Source organism: Gambusia affinis, linkage group LG12 (assembly GCF_019740435.1).
Source record: "Gambusia affinis linkage group LG12, SWU_Gaff_1.0, whole genome shotgun sequence".
Classification (NCBI taxonomy): domain Eukaryota; kingdom Metazoa; phylum Chordata; class Actinopteri; order Cyprinodontiformes; family Poeciliidae; genus Gambusia; species Gambusia affinis.
In genome coordinates this window covers 14667202-14689252 of record NC_057879.1, presented here as the reverse complement: position 1 = coordinate 14689252, position 22051 = coordinate 14667202, and the positions used below count along the sequence as shown (strand labels likewise).

The 22051-nt window shown below is 37.1% G+C and overlaps 3 protein-coding genes across 4 annotated transcripts in view; all 3 read left to right on the top strand.

Annotated features, from left to right (window-relative positions):
- The first annotated feature begins 237 nt into the window (after positions 1 to 237).
- On the top strand, positions 238 to 10961 carry vps4b (vacuolar protein sorting 4 homolog B). 2 transcript variants are annotated; one of them, XM_044134301.1, is made up of 13 exons: positions 238 to 408; positions 1581 to 1692; positions 1927 to 2027; positions 3500 to 3611; positions 4775 to 4925; positions 5057 to 5115; positions 5213 to 5332; positions 5440 to 5596; positions 5734 to 5882; positions 7762 to 7843; positions 7922 to 8141; positions 8229 to 8369; positions 9209 to 10961. In XM_044134301.1, exons 1-13 carry the CDS (start codon positions 388 to 390, stop codon positions 9308 to 9310), a joined length of 1527 nt encoding a protein of 508 aa, XP_043990236.1. In that variant the 5' UTR covers positions 238 to 387; the 3' UTR covers positions 9311 to 10961. The 2 variants fall into 2 exon arrangements, with proteins under 2 accessions (XP_043990236.1, XP_043990235.1); XM_044134300.1 differs by lacking the exons at positions 238 to 408; positions 1581 to 1692; positions 1927 to 2027 and adding an exon at positions 2401 to 2645 and having other exon boundaries at positions 9209 to 10959.
- A 71-nt stretch (positions 10962 to 11032) lies between these two features.
- On the top strand, positions 11033 to 18849 carry kdsr (3-ketodihydrosphingosine reductase). The gene is made up of 10 exons (XM_044134302.1): positions 11033 to 11557; positions 12772 to 12861; positions 13200 to 13256; positions 13361 to 13426; positions 13519 to 13614; positions 14047 to 14238; positions 14506 to 14589; positions 14761 to 14844; positions 14958 to 15059; positions 16333 to 18849. Exons 1-10 carry the CDS (start codon positions 11369 to 11371, stop codon positions 16450 to 16452), a joined length of 1080 nt encoding a protein of 359 aa, XP_043990237.1. The 5' UTR covers positions 11033 to 11368; the 3' UTR covers positions 16453 to 18849.
- Positions 18850 to 19645: 796 nt separating this feature from the next.
- The window catches only part of bcl2b (BCL2 apoptosis regulator b), a 36233-nt gene continuing 33827 nt past the window's right edge, over positions 19646 to 22051 (top strand). The window contains exon 1 of the mRNA XM_044134299.1: positions 19646 to 20912. Coding sequence (XP_043990234.1) covers positions 20361 to 20912 — 552 coding nt within the window. The 5' untranslated portion in view covers positions 19646 to 20360. The remainder of the gene's footprint in view (positions 20913 to 22051) is intronic.

The following is a 22051-nucleotide window of genomic DNA, read 5'->3' as shown; positions in this document are numbered from 1 at the left end:
CTTCCTTTGTCGCATTGTATTTAGGTCACACTAAAAATAGTTTTTGTTCACGTAAAAACAAAACAAATGACGTTTTTTCCTGCTATTTATTGAAATTAATACTTGAAAGCAACTTTAAAATATGTTGGGACTTCAAAAGAAACAGAAACTTTCGTTTAGAACTTGCACATCAACAACAAATGAGTTTCACAGTGACTCATTGACAGGAGTGTCCTCGAGTCCAAGCATTTCTACCATTCTTCTTACGGGACAACCAGACTGAACACATTATGTCAGCGATGGGGCAGCGATAAGCAAACAGGAACTGTTTAGCGACGCTGAAATCGTACACCAAAGACTTGCTGGGATTAGTTGATCAATCTGTTCTACTTAAATGGTCCACTCCACATGGAGCCAACAAATCTCCAGGTAGGATGGAAAACTTTCTGAACGACTGGTCCGGGACAGCTTCCTGAGTTCACGTTGACATCTGCGTGGTTGACAGAATATAAAATCCAACTATTGTTCACTTGGTTAATCTGTTTCTTGTGCTAATTTATAACAAAAGTTGTATTTTAGTCGTGCCATGTTCCTGATCCGCTGCAGTTTCCTGACAGATCAAAATTTGTTTTTTTGCATCAGGCTGATAGATTAGGATATGGGATCTGATACAGCTACTTAGATGTACTCAGACAGTGTTTTATAATGGCAACACTTTTACTCGTGGCTATCTATTCTACACAGCAAATCTCGGTATCGCTCCTACGCTAGTTGTGAGCTACATTCTTCCTTGTGCATATTTCTGCAGACTGTTGAACAGAGTCAACACTGTTTAGTCAGAGGCATATTTAGAGACATTTCTTGTTGTTTGTACATAAAGTAATTCCCACTGTAAACCAGCTTTGCTTGTTAGTTTATTTTCTCACATTTTCTTTATTCAAAGCTCAGGTTTAGATAGCGTGGATTCATAGTATGTTAACACCATTTTTTAAGTCTTGTAACAGATTCCAAATTAAATGAAGGACTGGTTTGTAACTGGCTTATTCTAACATATAGTGGGCAATATGGCCATTAAAGTTAATTTACACATTATTGCAATTAATTTAAAAGTAATAATAAATATTATTTGAAAATTCATTGTAGCAATAGATTGCAAGGCTGTGATTGCATGTCACTGCACTCTAAGTGTAGCAAACACAAACACAAACATATATATATATATATATATATATATATATATATATATATATATATATATATATATATATATATATACATAAATATAGATGTAGATATATAGGTATCTATCATCTATCTATATATATATATTTATTACCATTTTCTTACCGTTTTCTAGCCCATCACACTTTTTAAAAAGTCATACCTGCTAATTTTAATACTGATTTTTTTAATGATTAACTCAATCAGTGCACTCTTAAGACATATAGAGGGTCAGTGTGACAGAAGATATAAGGTGAAAAGGAGAAACAAGATCTACAGTGACAACTCCAAATGGATAAGTTAAAAGATTTATCATGACTGAAAGAAATTGCAGCTTTAACAATACATAATATAGTGCGTTTAATTTCTTGCTCTTTCAGAAAGCTATTGCTGTTGCACAAAAAGCTTCACAGGAGGACCAGGCTGGAAACTATGAGGAGGCCATTCGATCCTACCAGCACGCCGTCAAGTATTTTCTTCACATTTTGAAACGTGCGTTGAAATGATGGGATGCTTACATAACTGATGTCACAAACATTACTGTATTACTGGCATAACATTTAGATCATCCTTAATTTGTTAATGCCATGGCTTGATTGATACATGTATTGTTAGATTCCACAATCATTTTATTTTCTGACAGTAGATAACAATACAACAAAAGATATTTCATGACAAGTGTTCTCTTTTTGTGATGCTTATTTGAATTCCGTTTGCTCTTTTCAGGTGAACCTCAAGGGAAAGATGGCAACCAGAAGATTAGAGATACATGTAAACAGTATTTGGACAGAGTGGAACATCTACAAGAGTATCTAGATAATAAAGAGGTCATTACATAGCATTTTATTTCATGTGCACATTATTGTCTGTGTGGAAGAAGTACAAACTATGTTTTGTGTTGGTGACAGGAGGTCTGAGTATTATTAAATTTACCTCGCCTGAGGTAAGAACATTAACCTGTTCACTTCCTGTCTACATATACTTTCACTCCAGCTAACAATAAAAATAACAAGAAAACAGAATAGATTATTGTTTGGTTTAGAATTTCACCTAACTACCTCTAGAAAGTAAATACTTGTATTTGTGGAGGGGAATGTCCGCAAATTAACACTTATCTTCAATCTACTGTTGTAAAATAAAATGAGATTATTTTGTTTTCCTCTCAAAAAGGAGAGGGCGTTGTTTGAGCGACGTCTTGACGTCATCACATTCCGTGCACGCGAACATCGACTTTTCAATGCGGAAGTAGCTTCCCTGATCTGACTCCAGGCGATCTGACAAACGAAAACAATTCGGCTCTAAACCTCGATTATCGAGCTGGCTGTTTTCATGTGCGGCTGAAATTTGACGTAGAGTGTTTAAAAGTATTTATTCCTAACTGTTGTGGCGTTTTTGTGGGATATCGAGTCAGTGATTTAGCCCTTATGGCTAACAATAATTTACAGGTAAGTGTTGCGACCAACCCTTGAGCTTCGCTAAAGCGCTCCGGCAATCTTTAGAAAAAAAGTTTTTTAACCCTAAATATCTCTACTTAAAATGTTAATAATATTGTAATCCAGAAATGTGAGGTGGTATTTAAACTTTTTGCGAGATATTGTGCCTTTTAAATATGTTCAAAGTGTATAACGATTGTAACAATAGAGGCTAATTAGCATTGCTAGCTAAATTAGCTGACAGGTCGGTGGTTAATTTGTGATGAATAAAGTGACCAGCTGTGGCTGACATAATTTTTCTGCGAGGTTTTTGGCACTGACGTCTGTCGTAATGTGGTTGTTGAGCTTTTACTCACTCTTAGGGAAGCTAATGAGATTATCTTGACAAGCTAACAGGTTTTATGTGGCCTCATCATACATGCGTTTGATCGGAGAACATACTGGATAATTTTAATTTCGATAAAGAAAGTTATATATGTATGTATATTTCCCTTATGACCAACATGTATGTATATATATGTGTGTGCAGTTAAATTTTTTTCCGTTTAGCAACGACAAGGAAATAAAACAAAAGCTTTGAAAGTTCGTCACAGGATCCTATTATGTGTGATGTTGCCTAATAAGACAGGTATAGCCGTAAATCTGATCTAAGGAGATTATGGCAGTATGTTTATAAAATGTATCTATACACTAAGTCAAGTCATGTTCAAATCCTTTTTAGTATCATGCTAATTTCTGCTTAATTTACAGCTGTTTTTTGTATTTTATGTTGTTAGTTTAGTAAATCTGCTGCCAGGTTTTCCTTTTAACATCAGTACAAACAGGTACTGTTATAATTAAGATTGTTGTTTTTTTTTCTATTTCAGAAAGCGATTGATCTCGCCAGCAAGGCAGCTCAGGAGGATAAAGCTCAGAACTTCGAGGAGGCACTGCGTCTCTATCAGGCTGCTGTTCAGTACTTTCTTCATGTGGTAAAATGTGAGAGAACATGTTAACAAAATTAATAACTGCTTAGCAGGTCAGGAGTGACAGATTGATAATTACCTACTTTAGCTGTCAGTGTTCTGGAAAATTGTGTACTTTATATTGGAAAAAAGTAGTTTAGTATAAAAATCTGGGTTGCAGAACATTTTGCCCTTTCACTATTTTGTGCAGTTTTAATTTTGGATTAGATGTATTTTTTTATCTAATTCATTTTAGTTAAAATAGAAGGGGTTTGCCATGGAATTTTATTTTTTTTTGTCAACAATGTGTGCTATGGCAGAGGTCAGCAATCTTTATTATCCAATAAGAGACATTTATTTCCATTCCCACTACATACAATTTGTGTGGAGCTTCAAGTTCTCTTTGAGCCTAAGAAAATGATAATTTATAAAGCTTAAGAAAAATATACAGTTTTGGATGAGTTTTATTGTGAAATTTAATAAACGACAGCTTATTTTATTTTAGATTTCTAACCAAAAGAAAAAAAAAGTGGAATACATCTTGACTATGATGAGACTAGTTCAATCATTTCAATATTTATGTAAAATTAAGATATATTAACTCCTCTTTTTATATTACCTTTGTCAGCAACAAGCTGACAAAGATCAAAATTATTTGACAAATAATTTCTGTCAAATATTATTTACAGAAATGTTAATCTTAGAAGATGCTGTGGAGATGCATGTTCCAGGCTCCCACACCAAGCAGACATTTTTTTATTGACTTAACAGTAATTAAGTAATTATCTAGAATCTTCACATAGTTTTCTTTAAAAAATGAGGTTATTTGACCACATGTATAATATCTGCAATTAATCGTAGGTTATAATATCTCCAATTCCATAAGAGTTGACTGGCCAAAAGGGATCAGAGTTAATATTAAATTCTTAGGAAAATAATATAGAATTTCAGTAAGTATTATTATAGGCAATGGCTCAAGTAAACATATATGATACTGGAGTATAAAAGAAGGAAATGGTAATATGTTGGTAGATAAAATATAGGTCTGAATTAGTCATACCCAGCCAATATATATATATATATATTTATTTTTTTTATTTTTTTTCAGACAGTAAGAATAATGATTTTCTTTTTTCCTTTTGTCATATCAAAGTGAACTTCCTTAATTTCCCATCTTTTTCTGTGAACCTCCGACAGATGAGGCCCAAGGAGACAAAGCAAAACAGAGCATCAGAGCAAAGTGTGCAGAGTACCTGGACAGAGCAGAGAAACTGAAGGAGTATCTGAAGAAGAAAGAAAAAGCTCCTCCTGCTAAACCTGTCAAAGAGTCGCAGTCCGATGACAAAGGGTGTGTTACTGGGTGTGATCTCTCTGTTGTGCTATCCATATACATTGTTGGAGAAGGTGGTTTCCATTCATGAATATAAAAATGTGATCAAAGCTAACTTGGATTTATAATACTTATGCTGTTGTGCCCAGGAATGAAAGTGATGAGGGGGATGATCCAGAGAAAAAGAAATTCCAAAATCAACTCTCAGGTTTGTTCTGAACAAACAAAAAAAAACAAACATTTTGTTTCTGGACAAACATTCTATTTATACTTCCTGGTGATAATTTTATACAATTTCTTTACAGGTGCAATCGTTATGGAGAAGCCTAACATCAAATGGGATGATGTTGCTGGTTTAGAGGGAGCCAAGGAGGCTTTAAAAGAGGCTGTTATTCTTCCAATCAAATTCCCCCACCTTTTCACAGGTATACTTTATTTGAAAAGATGTTTGTCTCATTAGTTGTCTGTTGAATAATTAAGGATTTCATTATAGTAATTTATAGTCTTAATTAGTTCTTTATGTAACTGTCAGGAAAGAGAACTCCATGGAGAGGGATCTTGCTCTTTGGGCCTCCTGGTACAGGAAAGTCTTACCTAGCTAAGGCCGTGGCAACAGAGGCGAATAACTCAACCTTCTTCTCAATCTCTTCATCGGACCTTGTCTCCAAATGGCTTGGAGAGAGTGAAAAGTGAGTTGTGGACATAGTAACTCATAAAGTAAAAATGATTCATTTCTCTGACAAATTATAACAAATAGGGTAACCTAAAAAATTGCCTCAAATACGTTGCTGTTTAAGTGTCTAAAGCACTTCACTTCACTTTGCAGGTTGGTGAAGAATCTTTTCAGCCTTGCGAGGGAGAATAAGCCTTCAATCATCTTTATTGATGAGATTGACTCGTTGTGCGGTTCAAGGAGTGAAAACGAGAGTGAAGCTGCTCGCCGAATTAAAACAGAGTTCCTGGTTCAAATGCAGGGTGAGTGTAAACAGTCACTGCTGTTATCAATGATTACTAAATAGAGATTATAATGAGTATTTGTCAGTGTAATATAATCGAAAACTCAATTGTTTTAACATTACATAGTATACATTTGTTACATTATATATGAGGAAGAGCTTCTTGAATTAATCTGGTCACTTTTCAAAAAATGTTTCATCTATTTTCCTTTCAAAAAATTTTAAGCATTTGTTTTTTCATTTTTGTTAATGCTATAAGTTTCAAGGAAGTTATACAGAGTAGCGTCGTTTTATTTTTTGTTAAAGACACATGTCCCTGTTAATGTAACCAGCAAAAGCAGTGAAAAGGGGAAGTACACACTTTGCTCTCTCCCTTTCCAGATGAATGAGCTGCTGAAATCGGTGCCAACTATTTTTGTGAAATGACTGTAGGCTGGCTAGTTTTATGTTACTTCTAAACATGAGTTTACAGATATATGGCTAAGAAAAAAATACAACAAAAATTAGGAATTACTTGCCATATAAGAAATGTCTTTCAATTCTGAAACAATGTTAAAGGTACTATTTGTTGTCTTGATATAAAATGTCTCCCTGGTTTGTTGTTTATTCCTGGTTTTTATTTTGAAAATGGGGTTTGATGGCCAAACTTTTAGAAGTCTATAGTTTAAGCAGGTTCCAGTAATTTAGACATTGTTTATAATTTAATTATCGTGTAAAATTAAAAGACTTTCTAAAAGTAATGACTTAGTTCTTTTGAATATGGAAACTGCTTTGTTTAACAAGTTTCTTCTGTTTTGTTTGAAGTTTCAGCTTTAGGTGAGGTAAAGACATGAAACTCCAGAACTAACACTGAAATTGCTATAAATCTCTAAATGTGGGGGCTTTCACACGCAACTGAAACCACATATTTACATAAAGATAAGATGAGATAACCTGAATAATGAATAAACCAAAATGTTTTCTGTTTTAGCTTATTACTTAGGCTATCTTCAAGCTAATTTATTTTTTGCTTAATGTAAAGTTAATAATTTTTTTCAGATATTTTTATTCAAAGTTAGAGATTTGTTCTAAGATCACTCTGCCTTTAAATAATCTTGGAAAGCCCAGATGGTGATGTGATGGCTTTGTAAGATTTTGATTAATTGGTTAGTTCAAAACTATTGAATTAAACAGAGCCATTCCTGTAGATGGATTTTATTCTAAAGCTTCCTGCTTAGATGTCAGAAAAGTCCAAAATAATCACGCAAAATATCAGGAAGAGAATTGTTGACCTCCTCAAGTTTGTCATCGTTGAGTACAATTTTTCAAGATCCCTGAAGGTGCCAACTTCACAACAATGTTTGTGGAAACCATTAGGTTCCAGTATAAACCGCATGGGTAGGAACAATGATTGCTCTTCTTCAGGAGAGAGGTTCTGTGTACCAGAAATGATTGTTTTGGTTCTGGGCTGTTCATCAACCCCAGAACAAAAGCAAAACACTCAAGAGATTGTTGAAGAGATTGTCATTATCCAAAGTTAAACTAATCCCATATGGACTTGGGTTGAAGGGCCACTCAAGGAGGAAGAAGTCATTACTCATAAGCAGCATAAAAATGCCTAATTACAGATTGTAATGACCTTCACTTTTGGAAACATGTTCTGTGATCTGATGAAACAAAAATTTAAGTGTCTGGTCATAATGAGGATTGGTCATTTTAGAAGTAAGAAGACAGTTGGAAACTTGAGAATTGCAAACGCAGGAGTCACGTCCATCTGCAAAGTACGAGGGGTGATTGCATCTTGTTTTATGGGTGTTTTTCAGCAGGAGTGACTGATTGGAAAATAGATCTGAAGACGTCACCAGGGAAATTGTATGTGGCTTTGATCTGTTTTATTGAAGTTTGTGTCTGCTTTACAGGTGTGGGTAATGACAATGAGGGAGTGCTAGTGCTGGGAGCCACAAACATCCCCTGGACTCTAGACTCTGCCATTAGAAGACGGTAAATGTTGCGAGATGTTTTAAAGTTATGTAATATCCAGTTGTCATCATCCCATTCTAATAATAATAATAATTTCAGATTTGAGAAGAGGATCTACATACCGCTGCCTGAGGAGCATGCCCGCTCTTTCATGTTCAAACTCAATCTCGGCTCGACCCCCAACAGTCTCACTGAATCAGATTTTGCAGCTCTGGGGAAGAAGACAAGCGGTTACTCAGGAGCAGACATCAGCGTCATGGTCAGAGACGCTCTAATGCAGCCTGTTCGAAAGGTCCAGTCAGCAACCCACTTCAAACGGGTATGTCTTCATAAGGTTCCTGTAAGGTTTGATCTAACTGCATAACACATTACAATAAGCCCACAATCTTTCTATTGTTAATATAAGGTACGAGGTCAATCCAGAACTGATCCAAATGTTATCAATGATGACCTTTTGACTCCATGCTCTCCTGGTGATCCCAACGCAATTGAAATGACCTGGATGGAGGTTCCTGGAGAGAAGCTAATGGAACCAGTCGTGTCCATGGTAAGAAAATTACTACAAATGTATTAATTGGAGATGCACTAATCAATCATCTTGATTAGGATTTGTCAACTTGTTTGGATTTGCTCTGAGTCAGCATCTCCAGTGTTGTTGTTTTCCTGTCTGGAAAATGCATCAGTGGTGAGAACTCCACCATGTAGAGCTTTCTAATGCCACCAGTATTAGAAGAAGAGATAACAATCATCAGCATGGACCTGGTTGCACCTTTTTGAGTTCAATTTAAAGCACATTAAGGTTAGAGACGATTGCTTTGCATAAATGGGATGATATTGTCATTCTTCAATTTCTGATATCATTAAGCATCTTCTATTTTATGTTTGTATCAGTAAAATGAATTGGTAAGTCAGATGACAAAGAAACTGGAAACTGGTATTGGCTAGTGATGGTCTAGTTGTTGTTTCAAGTATAGATGTGCAACTCTCCCTTGATAAGACAATCTGATATTTACATAGACTTGGAAACACAGAGGGTTGTTTAATTTTTTATACAGAGGGTTGTTTATTGTGATAACTCAGTGTGGTTTAAATAGTTTAAAATGTAACTATTTCTATAAATGTGCATGTACTTTACCAGTTGTATGAATATAGTCCTATAATAAAAAATAAAAAAAAGACCAGGGCAATTTAGGTACAGGCTTGAGTACAGAGGGAGGTGCTTTTGCATTTGCTGAAAAAAAATGCTGATGAGTTAATATTGCAAAGTTGATCATTCAAAACAATCTAACAGGGTATGTGATCAAAAATGAAGTTCTACTTATAAATCTCTACACTCCTAATAAAAGGTCTTACTTGAACCATTTTTCTTCTTCCTCCTCCTCTTAGCCTGACATGCTGAGATCTCTGTCCAACACAAAGCCAACAGTCAACGAACAGGACTTGGAGAAACTGAAAAAATTTACAGAAGACTTTGGACAGGAAGGCTAGATTGGATCCAAAGAGCCAAACCAAAGCAATGAAAGTGTGATTGTCTCTTTACTGTTTATGACCCTTTTTTCTCTCTCTCTGTCTCATCCTTATTCTCTAAGCCCCATGGGTTACCTAAGTACAAACTTAAAAAGGGTGGAAGATATTTTTTTTTTATGTCCATTCCAGTCCAAACTCAAAAGCTTGCTACATATAGTTGTCTTGTTTAAACGTAAAAGAGCCCACATTGGAAACTTCAGAGTTTAATTTGGTGTAAGCACTAGAGCCCTAAATTATTTATCATCAGAATATTAAAACAGGTTTGAGAAACCTATAAGACATACACCATTATTGCAAGTTGGGTACTTCAAACTAGAACTTGCATTTGTGTTTTGGTTTTACAGGCTACTTCCAACTCCATTATAGTTTTTCATAAACCCTATTTTAATAAGGTAATTCATATATTGTATGCCCTATCCTGTAGGTCAAGGAATGCATAAGTCTTGCAGTGTAAATCAAAGACATTATCTTCATATGTTTTGGATGTGAAACATTCTTGTCCGAGAATGGTTGTGATTATAAAATTTGTAAGACAGACTTGGATGCAAATGCCTGGATGGATTTTTTGATGCAGTTTTGAAGGAAATTAGTTGCAGGTAAATGTGTTTAGTCATTCATTATTTAAAATTAACATGGGCCTTAAAAAGTATCACCACTGTGGGTAAACCAGCATTATTTCACCATTCCTGAAGGACCTAAAGCTTTGAATTATTTCACAACTCAGTAAGGCTTTCTTTCTATACACAACTGTACATAATCATTTATACTAAAAGGCTTTGCTGATGATCCTTGAAAGCTTAAAAAAATCTAGGCCTTATATTGGAATAAAATATATTTCGTTTAAGCAAGATTGAGAGGTAAAAGGTGGACATTGATGGCTCAGATAAGATGACCTTGTGTACCTAACAGAAATGACTTGCGGTTTGCACCATGTGCCTTCCAGAAAAAAATGCATGTTTTTTTTTTATTGGTTTATTACTAAATTAAGTCATACTTCTAATATATATCAAGTGCTTTGTCACTACAACTAAGAAATGTACAATGTATGTGCATTTCAACAATGCTCTTTTAGAAATTGTATACAAATGTACTTTGTTGCTGTTGAGAGGTGGAAACTGTCTCCTGTAATTTTTTTTTAAGGGGGATGTTTTATTTTACAGTGTATGTCTACACATTTATGTAACCAACTCTTGGGCCTTTTATTGCGAGAAGAGGTACCTGATGCATCCAATGTTTTCTTTTTCATTTCTTTAGTGTAAATAAAAGTTACAGCTATACCAAATGGTGTTTTTATTTAATGCACTGCAAAAGGAATGTGTGAAAGTTGTAGATTTAAAAGCTAAATTTTGCGTTCCTTTTCAAAAAGTAACACTGCTGTGATATTGCTATTAATTAGGACTTGCAGCTACTTAAAATTCAAAATTCTGTTTTTCAAAAGTTTTAAAGAATGCTTATTCAATTTTAATGCTAATAAGTTACCTATTAAAGCTTTTTGAAGGGTGGGCTTCTGAGGGAAGTATGTGTTTGGTTGTGTATAAGATTTACCATGCAAGAACCACCACTGAGCTGAATATGTTGTGTAGCCCTATCATTTCAAATAAAAATGCATTTATCCCAGTCTGTCGGAGACTCACGTATCACTCATCCTAGTTTCAGGCTAAAGTTCAAAGTGCCTTAATGATGCGTTGCATTGTGGGAATTGCTGTCTCTGAACTCAGGAGTCATTGTTGAAACATTCACTGTAGGACTACAAGTACCAAGAATGACCGTTTACTGTACACAGTTCGGTTTGTTTTAGTTTCTACGCAGGGAGCTTTGTCGCAAGGGGCTAAAGTCCAGAACGGCTCGTTAACCTGGCCTTTATAAGTCTTTGACCAGCTGCCAAAACCAGGAGCGACCCCTCCCCAGAGGTCTGCGCTTCACCAGCTACCCCTCCCAGGGCCGTCGCTTGCCTCATAGCTGTTATAACAGAGCGGAGAAACTGGCCTGCTAGCTAGCAAGCAAGCTAAGGTTTCCCCCATGTCCTCTGAGGAAGCGTTCAGTTCACCGATTGCAGATTGGCTCTTCGTCCATTCCTGGTGGCTCCTTCTGCCGTTCATTATGTTTCTTGTCGTCGCTGCCTTCATTGTTGCTTTTGTGTTATTGCTGTACATGATATCGCCTCTCATAAGCCCCAAACCTCTGAAGCTGAACGGGTCCCACGTCGTGGTGAGTACCTCTACTTCGTTAACGGTAGTTAACGTCCACTCTTTCTATAAGAAAGAGTGGACTGATGCTCAGGCTGTAAGCATCAGTTTAACACGGTACATAAAAGTTATTTTCTGAGTAGACATTGACACGTCCACCACTACGGTCGAAGGAGTGCTTTAACGTTTCGACTCGTTTCTTCTGAATCCCGTATATTTTGGGGGGGAATTATGGAGCGACACGCCCACGACAAACACTGGGTTATTACGTAGGACGGAAAACGATCCTTGGTTTTCAATATTTTCCAGGTCTGTGTAAATGTATATATAAAAAAGAAAACTGAGCACGATATACTTTGATTTTTCATACAAAATATTGTCTTTTTTTTCAGTTTTTTTTTACAAGGGTTGATTTTGATATTACATATTTTATCTTTGTTGCTCCAATACCAATTTATGGTTTTAGTTACTGTCAAGTTAAAAGAAAAAAAGAGAAATTGTATGAATAAGCCTAATTCCTGCATTAAAGCATATGTTCTTAACTAAAGATGTACAAATCATTCTGATACCAAGTCATAGTTTTTAGTTTTGTCTTTATTGTAACCAAGGGAAACATTTTCTAGCCTTTGTTCTGCCTGCTGACCGGCTGTGCGCAGTAACAGGTGGTACTGCATAAACTATATTCTTTATAACTCTAAAACCCCAGTCATTCTGACACTTTCATGAGCCTTAGTTTTTTGTATTTTTTTAGTAAAGTCTTGCTTTAATGCCAGTGACCACCCTATACCTACTACTAACAGAGGTCTTGCTAATAACTTAGCGAGATTCAAAAGGGCCACGTCACTGGCTTTTATTCCTCTAGGTCTGCTCTCAGAATAGGTGTGGTTTAGATCCCTAACAAGCTCCGAAAGTGATGTTTTTCCAACCAATATATTCCAAACAGAATGAAAGAATCAAACAGTGAAGCATGTATTGTCACGTAATTTGCAGAAATATTAGAGGAATAAATTGTTCGTTGGTAAATGGTCTGCGGCAATGTCTAGGATATATATTAAGTAATAACTCTGTCTGTTTGGAATTACCTTTCTGGTTATTGCCCAGTAAATAACCTACAGTTCATTTAAATGAAAGTCTATAAAGACTCCCCTTTCATCACTTCGACGTTTGCTGTGAATATTCTGCTACTGCATCTTCTCAGCTTCCCTGACCTTTGCACGTTGCTGCTGTATTGATCAGGTGACAGGAGGCTCCAGTGGGATTGGGAAAAGCATCGCAATTCAGTGCTACAAACAAGGAGCGTTCATCACTCTGGTCGCTCGAGACGAGGTCAGTGCAAACATTTAACCAGTCCTTCCAGTCCTCCACAAGCTGTTATTACAGTCAACTCTTTTAGTTTATTTTTTTTGTTTTACGTCAAACCCTGCGCAAGTAAAGGTGAATTTATTCCATGTCAGGTGAATGACCACGTGCAAAAATTTGCTTTAGTTTCTGTTTGACACTTGGTGATCGTGTGATATAATTATTGTTCTTGAAATATGTTGTTCAATTCACTTGGTCCAGTGTAGGCTAATACATATGAATGGTATTACAGTTGCTTTACACTAATTTATTTCAAAAGCAATATGTTTTTGTAGTAGATTAATTACACACAGCGTTTCTTCTAGGAGAAATTACTAAGAGCAAAGAAAGAGGTGGAACAATATGCCATCAACGACAAGCAGGTATTTTTTATCTTTTAAAAATCCACTCTACAGTCTGGTCATTTCCATCATGTCATTTAGAACCTCACATCTGATTGAATTTTTAAATCTCGTTCTCTATCCAGGTGGTGCTCTGCGTGTCAGTGGATGTTTCCAGTGACTACACGCAGGTGGAAAATGTGATAAAACAAGTAATGTTACCCTCTTCACTTTGATAGGACATATCAGATTCTCTTAATAATTTAGAGTAATGTTATAAAAGTGGGATTTTGTTGCTATGCAGGCTCAGGAGAAGCTTGGGCCTGTTGACATGCTTATAAACTGCGCTGGAACGGCCATTTCTGCAAAGTTTGAGGAAATGGAGGTGACGCGCTTCAAGGTGAGTATCAGTGACTTCTAATCTTAAAGAGGTTAATAGGATCCTTCAAAACTTTCCAATTGTAAGTAATATTGCATATTTTATACATTGAAAGCAAAGTTAAATGTGAGGTTGAGCAATTTTGAGCAGAAAATGTGCTTTCTCTTGAAGTGTCTGGCTTAGTTTTCTATTATGGTCTTTCATTCCTGTCTAGAAGGATAATTAGTGTTGCTAAACCATTCAATAACACAGATCTATAAATAGTTCCAGCAAAGAAAGTGACTCATAAATGAAGCATTTGAATAAAACCTAATATTGTCTTGTTATTTTATGAAGAAGTAAATCTCTACTACTGTTAATTGAACATTTACAAGTATATTTAAATTGTGAAATGCACTTCAGTATGGAGCGTTCTCTTGCATTAGATGTGACCTTTGGTTTTACGTTGTGTAGGAAATGATGGAACTGAACTACCTGGGCAGCGTTTATCCGACACGTGCCGTGATAACCACCATGAAGGAGCGAAGAATGGGCCGCATCATGTTTGTGTCATCCCAGGCGGGTCAGATCGGCCTGTTTGGGTACACTGCCTACTCTGCATCCAAGTTTGCTCTGCGTGGCTTGGCAGAGGCACTGCAGATGGAGGTTTGTTTACTTTTTTTTTTTCCCCCCCCACTAATTTTTCTCTACACACAGCAGCTGAAATTATCTGCAAAATACAGGTAGTTGGAATAGCTTTACATATTTTTAGAACTGTTTTAAGAGATTATGCTTATGTTAATGGAGGCGGGGTTTAAAAATGACTCCCATCATAAAAAATAAAAAAAATCATAGAAAATGGGGGAGGGTTGTATATCTTAAAAAGGCTATTACTGTCGTTTATATTCTGGTCATGCTACTTCTGACTTCCAGGTAAAGCCGTACAATATCTATGTGACTGTGGCATTCCCACCTGACACGGACACTCCACTACTGGCTGAAGAGAACAAATCAAAGGTGCCTTAATCTTAAATCTTAATCTGGGTTTAAGATCTGGTTACAGACACATAGTTCCACTGAACAGTTTGTGGTATTCATTTATGGATTGGCATATTTTTATTTAGCAACTAAAGCGACTGTAATTTCTAATTTCTCACAGCTTTTGCTTTTCATTCTTTCCTTTCCAAGCCTTTAGAGACCAAATTGATCTCTGAAACCTCTGGAGTTTGGCAGCCTGACCAAGTGGCCAAAATCTTTGTCAGGGATGCAGTGGTAAGAAAATCCTTTCAGTTACTGTTGACTTGACTTTAAAATGTATATTGTGTTAAAGTTTAAGCTTCCCTGTTGGTTTTTTTTTGTGTTTTTTTTTTTTTTTGTCATTGCAGCAAGGAAACTTTAACAGCTCAGTTGGCCCAGATGGTTACATGCTATCAGCTCTCACTTGTGGAATGTCACCTGTCACCTCCATCACAGAAGGCCTCCAGCAGGTACAAACATACACATACAAGTGCCGCTCAGTAACTTGAAATTTTTCTCAGATGTAGATTTATTTAAGTAATTCAATTCAAAACGTAATTCTTTTTTATATATAGTATAGATGAATTACAAACTGATTATATATTTAGTGTTTACTTTTGTTAGTTTTGGAATATGGCTTCTATCTAATAAAACACCACAGTAAAGTTTTTAAGGAAATTAGACTAAAAAGTGATTTAAAATAATTTTTTATACATAAATGTTGGCCTACTGCAAAAATATCTTCATGCCTTTGTTTTCATGAGATACATTCAGTGCTTGCCAGAAGGATGAATTAATCATCAACACTACGTGGCATAGATGTGTTCAGACTCTGCTGAGGTGTTAAGAAAGTCCAGGTTGTCTTAAAAGTAGCACTGAACTTTTCTCCATTGATGGGGCCCCTCATTTTCCTCTTGATTATCATCAACAGGATTATCTATATTCAAATCAGTTTCGGTAATGTGGGAAGGTATCAAACTGCTCTAAAATGTATCTATGAAGCTTGTTAGCAGCAGGAAGTATGAAGTCCTCTTTAATTTCCTGGTAGATGGCTGACTTATTGCACTTAATAAAACACAGTTGAACAACACTGGCATGTCTTACTGAGGAAAAGGGTTTTGAACCAATGAGTGACAGCCCAATGCTCCTGTTTTTCTGTTTAGATTAGAAATGCCTGCAAGAAACAAGACAATTAGCCCCTGTAGCACGACCAAATTTCAGAATTTTCTTTGCTTCACAGTCTTCTGAAGGTTGCACTCATCCCTGTTGCTTTTGGTTCATTTTTTTTTCTACCATACGTTTTCCTTCCACTCACTTTTCCAGTAATATATTTGGATACAGCACCACATGAACAGCCATCTTCTTTAGGAGTCTCTTCTTCAGGATTACCCTCCTTAAGTGGAGTGTCAGCATGACAGCTGTCAAGTCAGCACTTTTCCCCATGATGGTGCAGGCCATAGAATGACCATAAACATAATGTGTTGATATTTTCGATTGCCTGATTCTAATTTTATGTGAAAAAGAGTTTCTGGGTCTCATTAGTTTTAAGCTGACAGAAATAAACAAAACATATCACACACACTTTTGTGTCGAATGTAAATTGTATACGAGTCTCAATTTCTGAATTCAGTTTCTGAAATAAATTGTTCAGCGATGTTCTAATTTATCGAGATGCGATTACAACATGACCTCAAGCATGCCAGTTTGCTGTACATGTGGTTATAACTGTGAATGTTCACACAGATTGTCACAATGGGGTTGTTTCGGAGTATCGCCCTCTTCTACCTGGGGAGTTTTGACAGCATCGTACGCCGCTGCATGATTCAGAGGGAGCAATCGAAAGCAGCCGACAAGAAGGAGTAGCCGCAGCCTTAATGTCCTCACCTCCCAGTACTGCCCCTCTTCCTCTGCAGCTTTATCCTCCGTCTTTACAAATGTACACAGTTGAGTGGGAATGCACATACAAGTCAAAAGTTTGATATCAACTATGAAAAGAACAGAAAAACATAGTGTATTATGTTTACTTTCTGGTGACGTCACTTCTCCTTAAAGTTTAAGTTTTACATTCTCTGCCTTTGGACAGGGAATCCCTTTGTTTAAATGTGAATTCCTCGTTATAGGAATGGAAAGGAGAAGGGGCAGACTAAACATTGCAGTTTTTATATTACGTGATTCCTTTGAAGCACTGAGTCACTCCAGTGCTTTTATTTTCCCCTCCTTGTGTACAGAAGCAGACGACAGCTTGAGTAGTTGTACCAAATATGGCTTAAAATTCCTTCCTACTGCGAGCTATAATGTTAAACAGAAAGTAAGCTTACACTTTCAGTCGTCTTGTTACATTATATCACAGAAGTATCTCCACTTTATACTGAGAATTTTACAGTTTTCACTAAATAAGTTTTGTACCTCAAGTCTTTGCAGGCAAAGCACCTTCCCTTTTTGACTGAATGACCTCTGACTGAACCTCTGTGGGGGGTTATTTGCCGTATGATGTTTTGTCTTTGTGATTTGCTTGTGTGGTAAGCTGTGAAGTGATACAACTGTATTCTTTATTGATGTCTGAGTGAGAGGGTTTTTTTCTTTTTTTTTTGTTTTTTTTTTTTTTGTTTTTTTGTTGCAATATTTCTGATTTTGGAAATGTAAAAAAAAAAATCCTTTCCAAATTATATTGATGTCTCTACATTTTAAATGCAGTGAGGGTAAGAAAAAATAGTAATAATTGTGGGTGAACTGTGTGCATGAATGTGTTTTTACTGTGACTGAGCCAACCCAGTGAGGGACGGAAAAGCCATTTGATTTAATCTTCTTGATTATCAAGTCATTATTAAGTTCTTTATTCCAGCTTAGAAAAGAAGCATTTTTTTGCGAGTTGAAGCCATGAAGTCGTAGGTAGGGCGAAAGGAGAAAAGCCAGCACATGATTTCACTTTTCACCTGCACAAGCTCATACACTGCAACCCAAATCTGATTTCTTATTATTTTCATGTGTGTCGATGCATTCAAATTTGGATCCTGTCGGGATCCGCTTGTCTGTTTGGTTGTTGTTGAGTCAGGTGACTCGCTGGTTCGAGTCCTGTCTCTAGGTCCACTGACGGCAAAGAAATTTGTCCAAAATATCACTCAGACAGGCAGCGTCCCTGAGAGTTTGGACCAGTAGTTCCACAGTTGGTTCTAAATTTCCGTCTGGTTTTTGTCAAACCTTGAATAAACTTCTATCTTTCCTATTCTTTCAAGCTAGGCTTAAGAAATGCTTCATAGACTCTCACAGTCTTCCTTTAGCCCATTTTACAACGAATGTACCTTCATGCCAACATTCAAATCAGGCTTTTGGATTATTATTTTTAGATCCAACATTAGAATGCCAAAAGATGTTAAATCTATGTTGCTGCTCTGTTGATCGTCGGTTGTAGAAACCATGGAGTCATTCTGAGCCTTAAGAGGTGACAACTGATAAGTCAGAAGTTGAGTAGGACAGATCTAACAGTGTGACTTAATCCACATTTTTTTGTTGTTGCTTGTAAAATATAATTTTTTTCCTCTGTATTTTATCAGTTTCTATTCTTTTCGTGATGAAAAAAAAGCCTTATTCAATCCAAGATATGAACGTGGGAATGGATGACTTTTGTTTGATGATGTTCTCATTTGATATTGGTTTAAAGGCATTCTGCCCTACACCTCTGCCCTACACCTGGAGATCATTTCATTATCCTGCATGTATTTGCTTTAATAAAGTTCTCCTTCCCTCCCTCCTCCTTGAGGTAGCAACACATAGTGAAACATGTAGCTTATGTAGAAGCAGTTTTGTTTGAACACCTTTAAGCTATGCAAATAAAGCCTATGCTTACAGTATGTTTGAACATCGGTGAAAACTGAAGCTTTAGTCTCCCCAGCTCCTCAATAGTGTTATCAGTATGTTTCCAATCAGTTTATGAATGTTGTACATGATAGTCATCCTGCACACTCTTGTGTTTTGCTTTCCCCTCTCCCCCTTTTTTTTGTTTCTGCCAAAATGATTTAACACCTTCACCTTGTGTGCCATTGAAAGAAGTTTTCAAAAGTGGAACGTTCTTATGTCTTATTTTCTTACATGATAAAATAAATAATTGTATTGAAAAAAATAACTAATTGCCTAAGTGTTTTAGTTTTACTTCTTGTTCTGAGAGCTGTAGCAAGACTTTAGTAGTAGTGCTGGAGTAGATCTATGTGGGATTAAGAGACTGTACATGGTACAGTGCCTTGCAAAAATTGAAGAGCCTCTTGGAACAAAAGCAGGGCATATTAGTGAAGTGGAAGTAACAATAGAGATGATTTTTTTTTTCATTCAAAATAATATAGTAGAATGTTTTGCCTGTTCCTCGTTGCAAGCTATTTATAGCTCAAATAAATTGGATGAGGAACATTTCTAAACAGAAGTGTTAAGGTCTTGCCACAAAATCTTAATTGAAATTGGGTCTGGACTTTGACTGAACCATTCTAACATACGAAAATGTTTTTATATGAACTATTTCTGGGTATAGTATTAAGTGCATTGTCCTGCTGGGAAGCAAACTTCTGCTCTGGTCTCATCTTTTATAATGCCTTACAGGTTTTCTTCCATGACTGTCCTGTATTTACGTGTATAGCGGCAACCATTTTCAACCAATACTGTCCAAAAGGAAAAAAAAAAAACAAATAAAAAAAACTCAGGTCTTCACCTAACCGCTTTTTTTTTTTTTTTTTTTTTTTTTAAGTACACATAGATCAATTTTCTGAAGTTGGTTCGTTGCTCTAATTTAAGTGTTTCAGAATAAAATGAGTTGTATAAAAATGAACGCTTCAATTTCCAGATTTAATTTTTTTATTATTATCCTTTTACTCCACTTTTATACTCAGTCGTGCACTACTTAAGTGGTGGTCAAGTACATAAAACTGCAATAACAAACATTTTAAGCTCGTAACGTGCCTGGAAGTGCAAAAGTTCAACATTCTTGTTCGTGTATATAGAGCCAAATGTTTAGTAAATTCTTTCAACCACAAGGGGGAGAGCGGACCTGATGAAAAGAAAGCTGAACCGTTTTCTCATGCACAATTTTAAAAATGAAAGGAACGTGTTCTTACGGAAGGTTGGCTTTTAATAGCATATACGTTTATTGTGCAATACTTACACAAATACTAGCTACAAAAAGGGTTTTCCCCCTGCCTAGTTGGAGACTGTGAGCTGACGTCAGTAAGAGAGAGCGGCCCACTGGCGGTGGGCTGGAGCTGCTGCTGATATGAGGAGTGATCGCTGAAGAGGACCCAGTCCGACCTTGTCTGACTCACAGCCCCGCGTCTGCTCGGCTTGTTGCCGGGGTTAATATCCGTTGAGCCGCCGTGGATCCCCCTTCAGGCGCGCACAACTTTGACTTTCATTCATATATTTTTCTAATCGCCGCTCTTCTACGCCTGGGGGATGTGCACAGGAACAAGCAAACTACTCCAAGCTCTTCCGCATATTGGATCTCTCCTCAGCAGTGTCCCTGCAAGGATTCGGGAAAAGAAGACTCCTGCTCAAACGGAACCGGGGGATTTTTTGAGATCCAAATAATTTTTTTTTGTCTCAAATTGATTTTCTGAGTTTATTAAATATTTTTCGCCTGTAGAGTGGAATAATTAATTGCGTTGCTTAGATCTCAACATAAACCCAGATTTAGACGAGGCTTTGCAGTGGGATTGAATAGCACCGCACAATTTCGATCAGAATGCATTCTATTTAGGGCACGCTCTGATTTACACTAAGTGTCACATTTAGGGATGGCGAACGACTACAATCGCATTATTGTGGAAAACTACATCTGCCATAAACTCTCCAAACGGGGATACGTGTGGGGATTTAACGGAGTCCCGGACGACGACGCTGCTAATAACGGAGGTTTAGGTGACCATTCACCGACTTTGGTTCGGCGCTGCCGCGATGCAGGACCGGGGCCCGACAGCGACAGCGACCCCCACCGCCTCTGCAGGCGGATCTCGCAGTCCGACCCGTACGCAGACATCCACCGGGTCATGCGCGACGCCGGGGACGAACTCGAGAAACTGTACCAGTTGGACTTCGTGGAGATGTCGCAGCAGCTGTACCTCACCAGAGACACGGCGAGGACTAGGTTCGCCGAGGTCATAAACGAACTGTTCCGGGACGGCGTGAACTGGGGTCGGATTATCGCTTTCTTCGAGTTCGGAAGCACGGTGTGCGTGGAGTGCGCGTCCAAAGAGGAGATGACATCGCAGGTGGACAACATCGCGGAGTGGATGACGGAATATTTAAATGGACCCCTTGACAGCTGGATACAAGATAACGGGGGATGGGTAGGTCTGATTCAGCCTCTTAAGCGCTTTGCAGATTTGTTGCAACGTAGGCGCAAAAGTCCTCTTTTAGGTCCGAGTGCGTGGGTTTGAAACCGGGCACTGGCTGAGATTAGAGTGGGCGCTCTGTGGCTTTATTTACGGCTCAGAACCGAAAGCACACGTGAGGTCGGTCATTAATAAAATCATCCTCAAAGATGTGCATGTGACGCACCTCAATGCGAGCGCGGCCTTTCCTGTTGAGCTGCTGATTGGATGACCACGTTGGCAGTTAAAGTCTCCGCGTCCAATTAGAATTAAGGGTTAGGTCACACCTCCCCACGCTCTGAGATAAGTCCCTCCCTTTATACTCAACAGCCAGTTGTAGACGGACAGCTGTCAGGAAGAAGAAGAAGAAGAAGAGGAAGAAGAAGAAGAGAATGTCTAAATGAAAATTTGGGGAAGTAAAAGCTGGTTTAGAACTTAGCGAGTTTGACTATCCTGTATGTTTAACATTTAATTTTTAATTTTGAAAGAAGAGCTTCACTGTAACTGCCTTTCAAACCAATACTTAAGTGAAAAGAGCAATGCTAAAAGGGTTGTGCAACAAAACCAAACATAACAACCGACAAAATGGTGAAGAAGTGAAATGACTAGCGACTCTTAGGAACATGTATAGCCATCTGGTCTGGCAGTGTCAGATGGTACATGAGAGAGGGCAGTGGTTTAGACAGATAAAATGAAGCTCGCCTGTTAAAAGACAAAATAGAAGCAAATCCTTAAATTAATTTTGAAATTAAATGGAAGCCAATAAAAATAAGCAAAACTGCAGAAATGTGCTTATGGTTGCTTGTGCCAATATTAAACATTGAGTGGCAACATTTTTTATCATTTGTCACTGAGAGACAGAAGATAACCTTATTCCAAAAAGAAGCATCTGCATTCAAAAATAAAGCAAATTTCTACAAAACAGCATCAAGTGACAACCGGTACAAATAAAAATAAAAATGTTATGGTCTACAAATGGATCCTTTGTTCTACACCTCTGATGAGGGGAGGGCTGGTTTATTGATTTCCTACAAATAAGCATTAAGGTAACAAAATCACGGAATACCGTTCAAGGTTTTGTATAAATAGTACAGGATTTATCTTTGACAACCCCA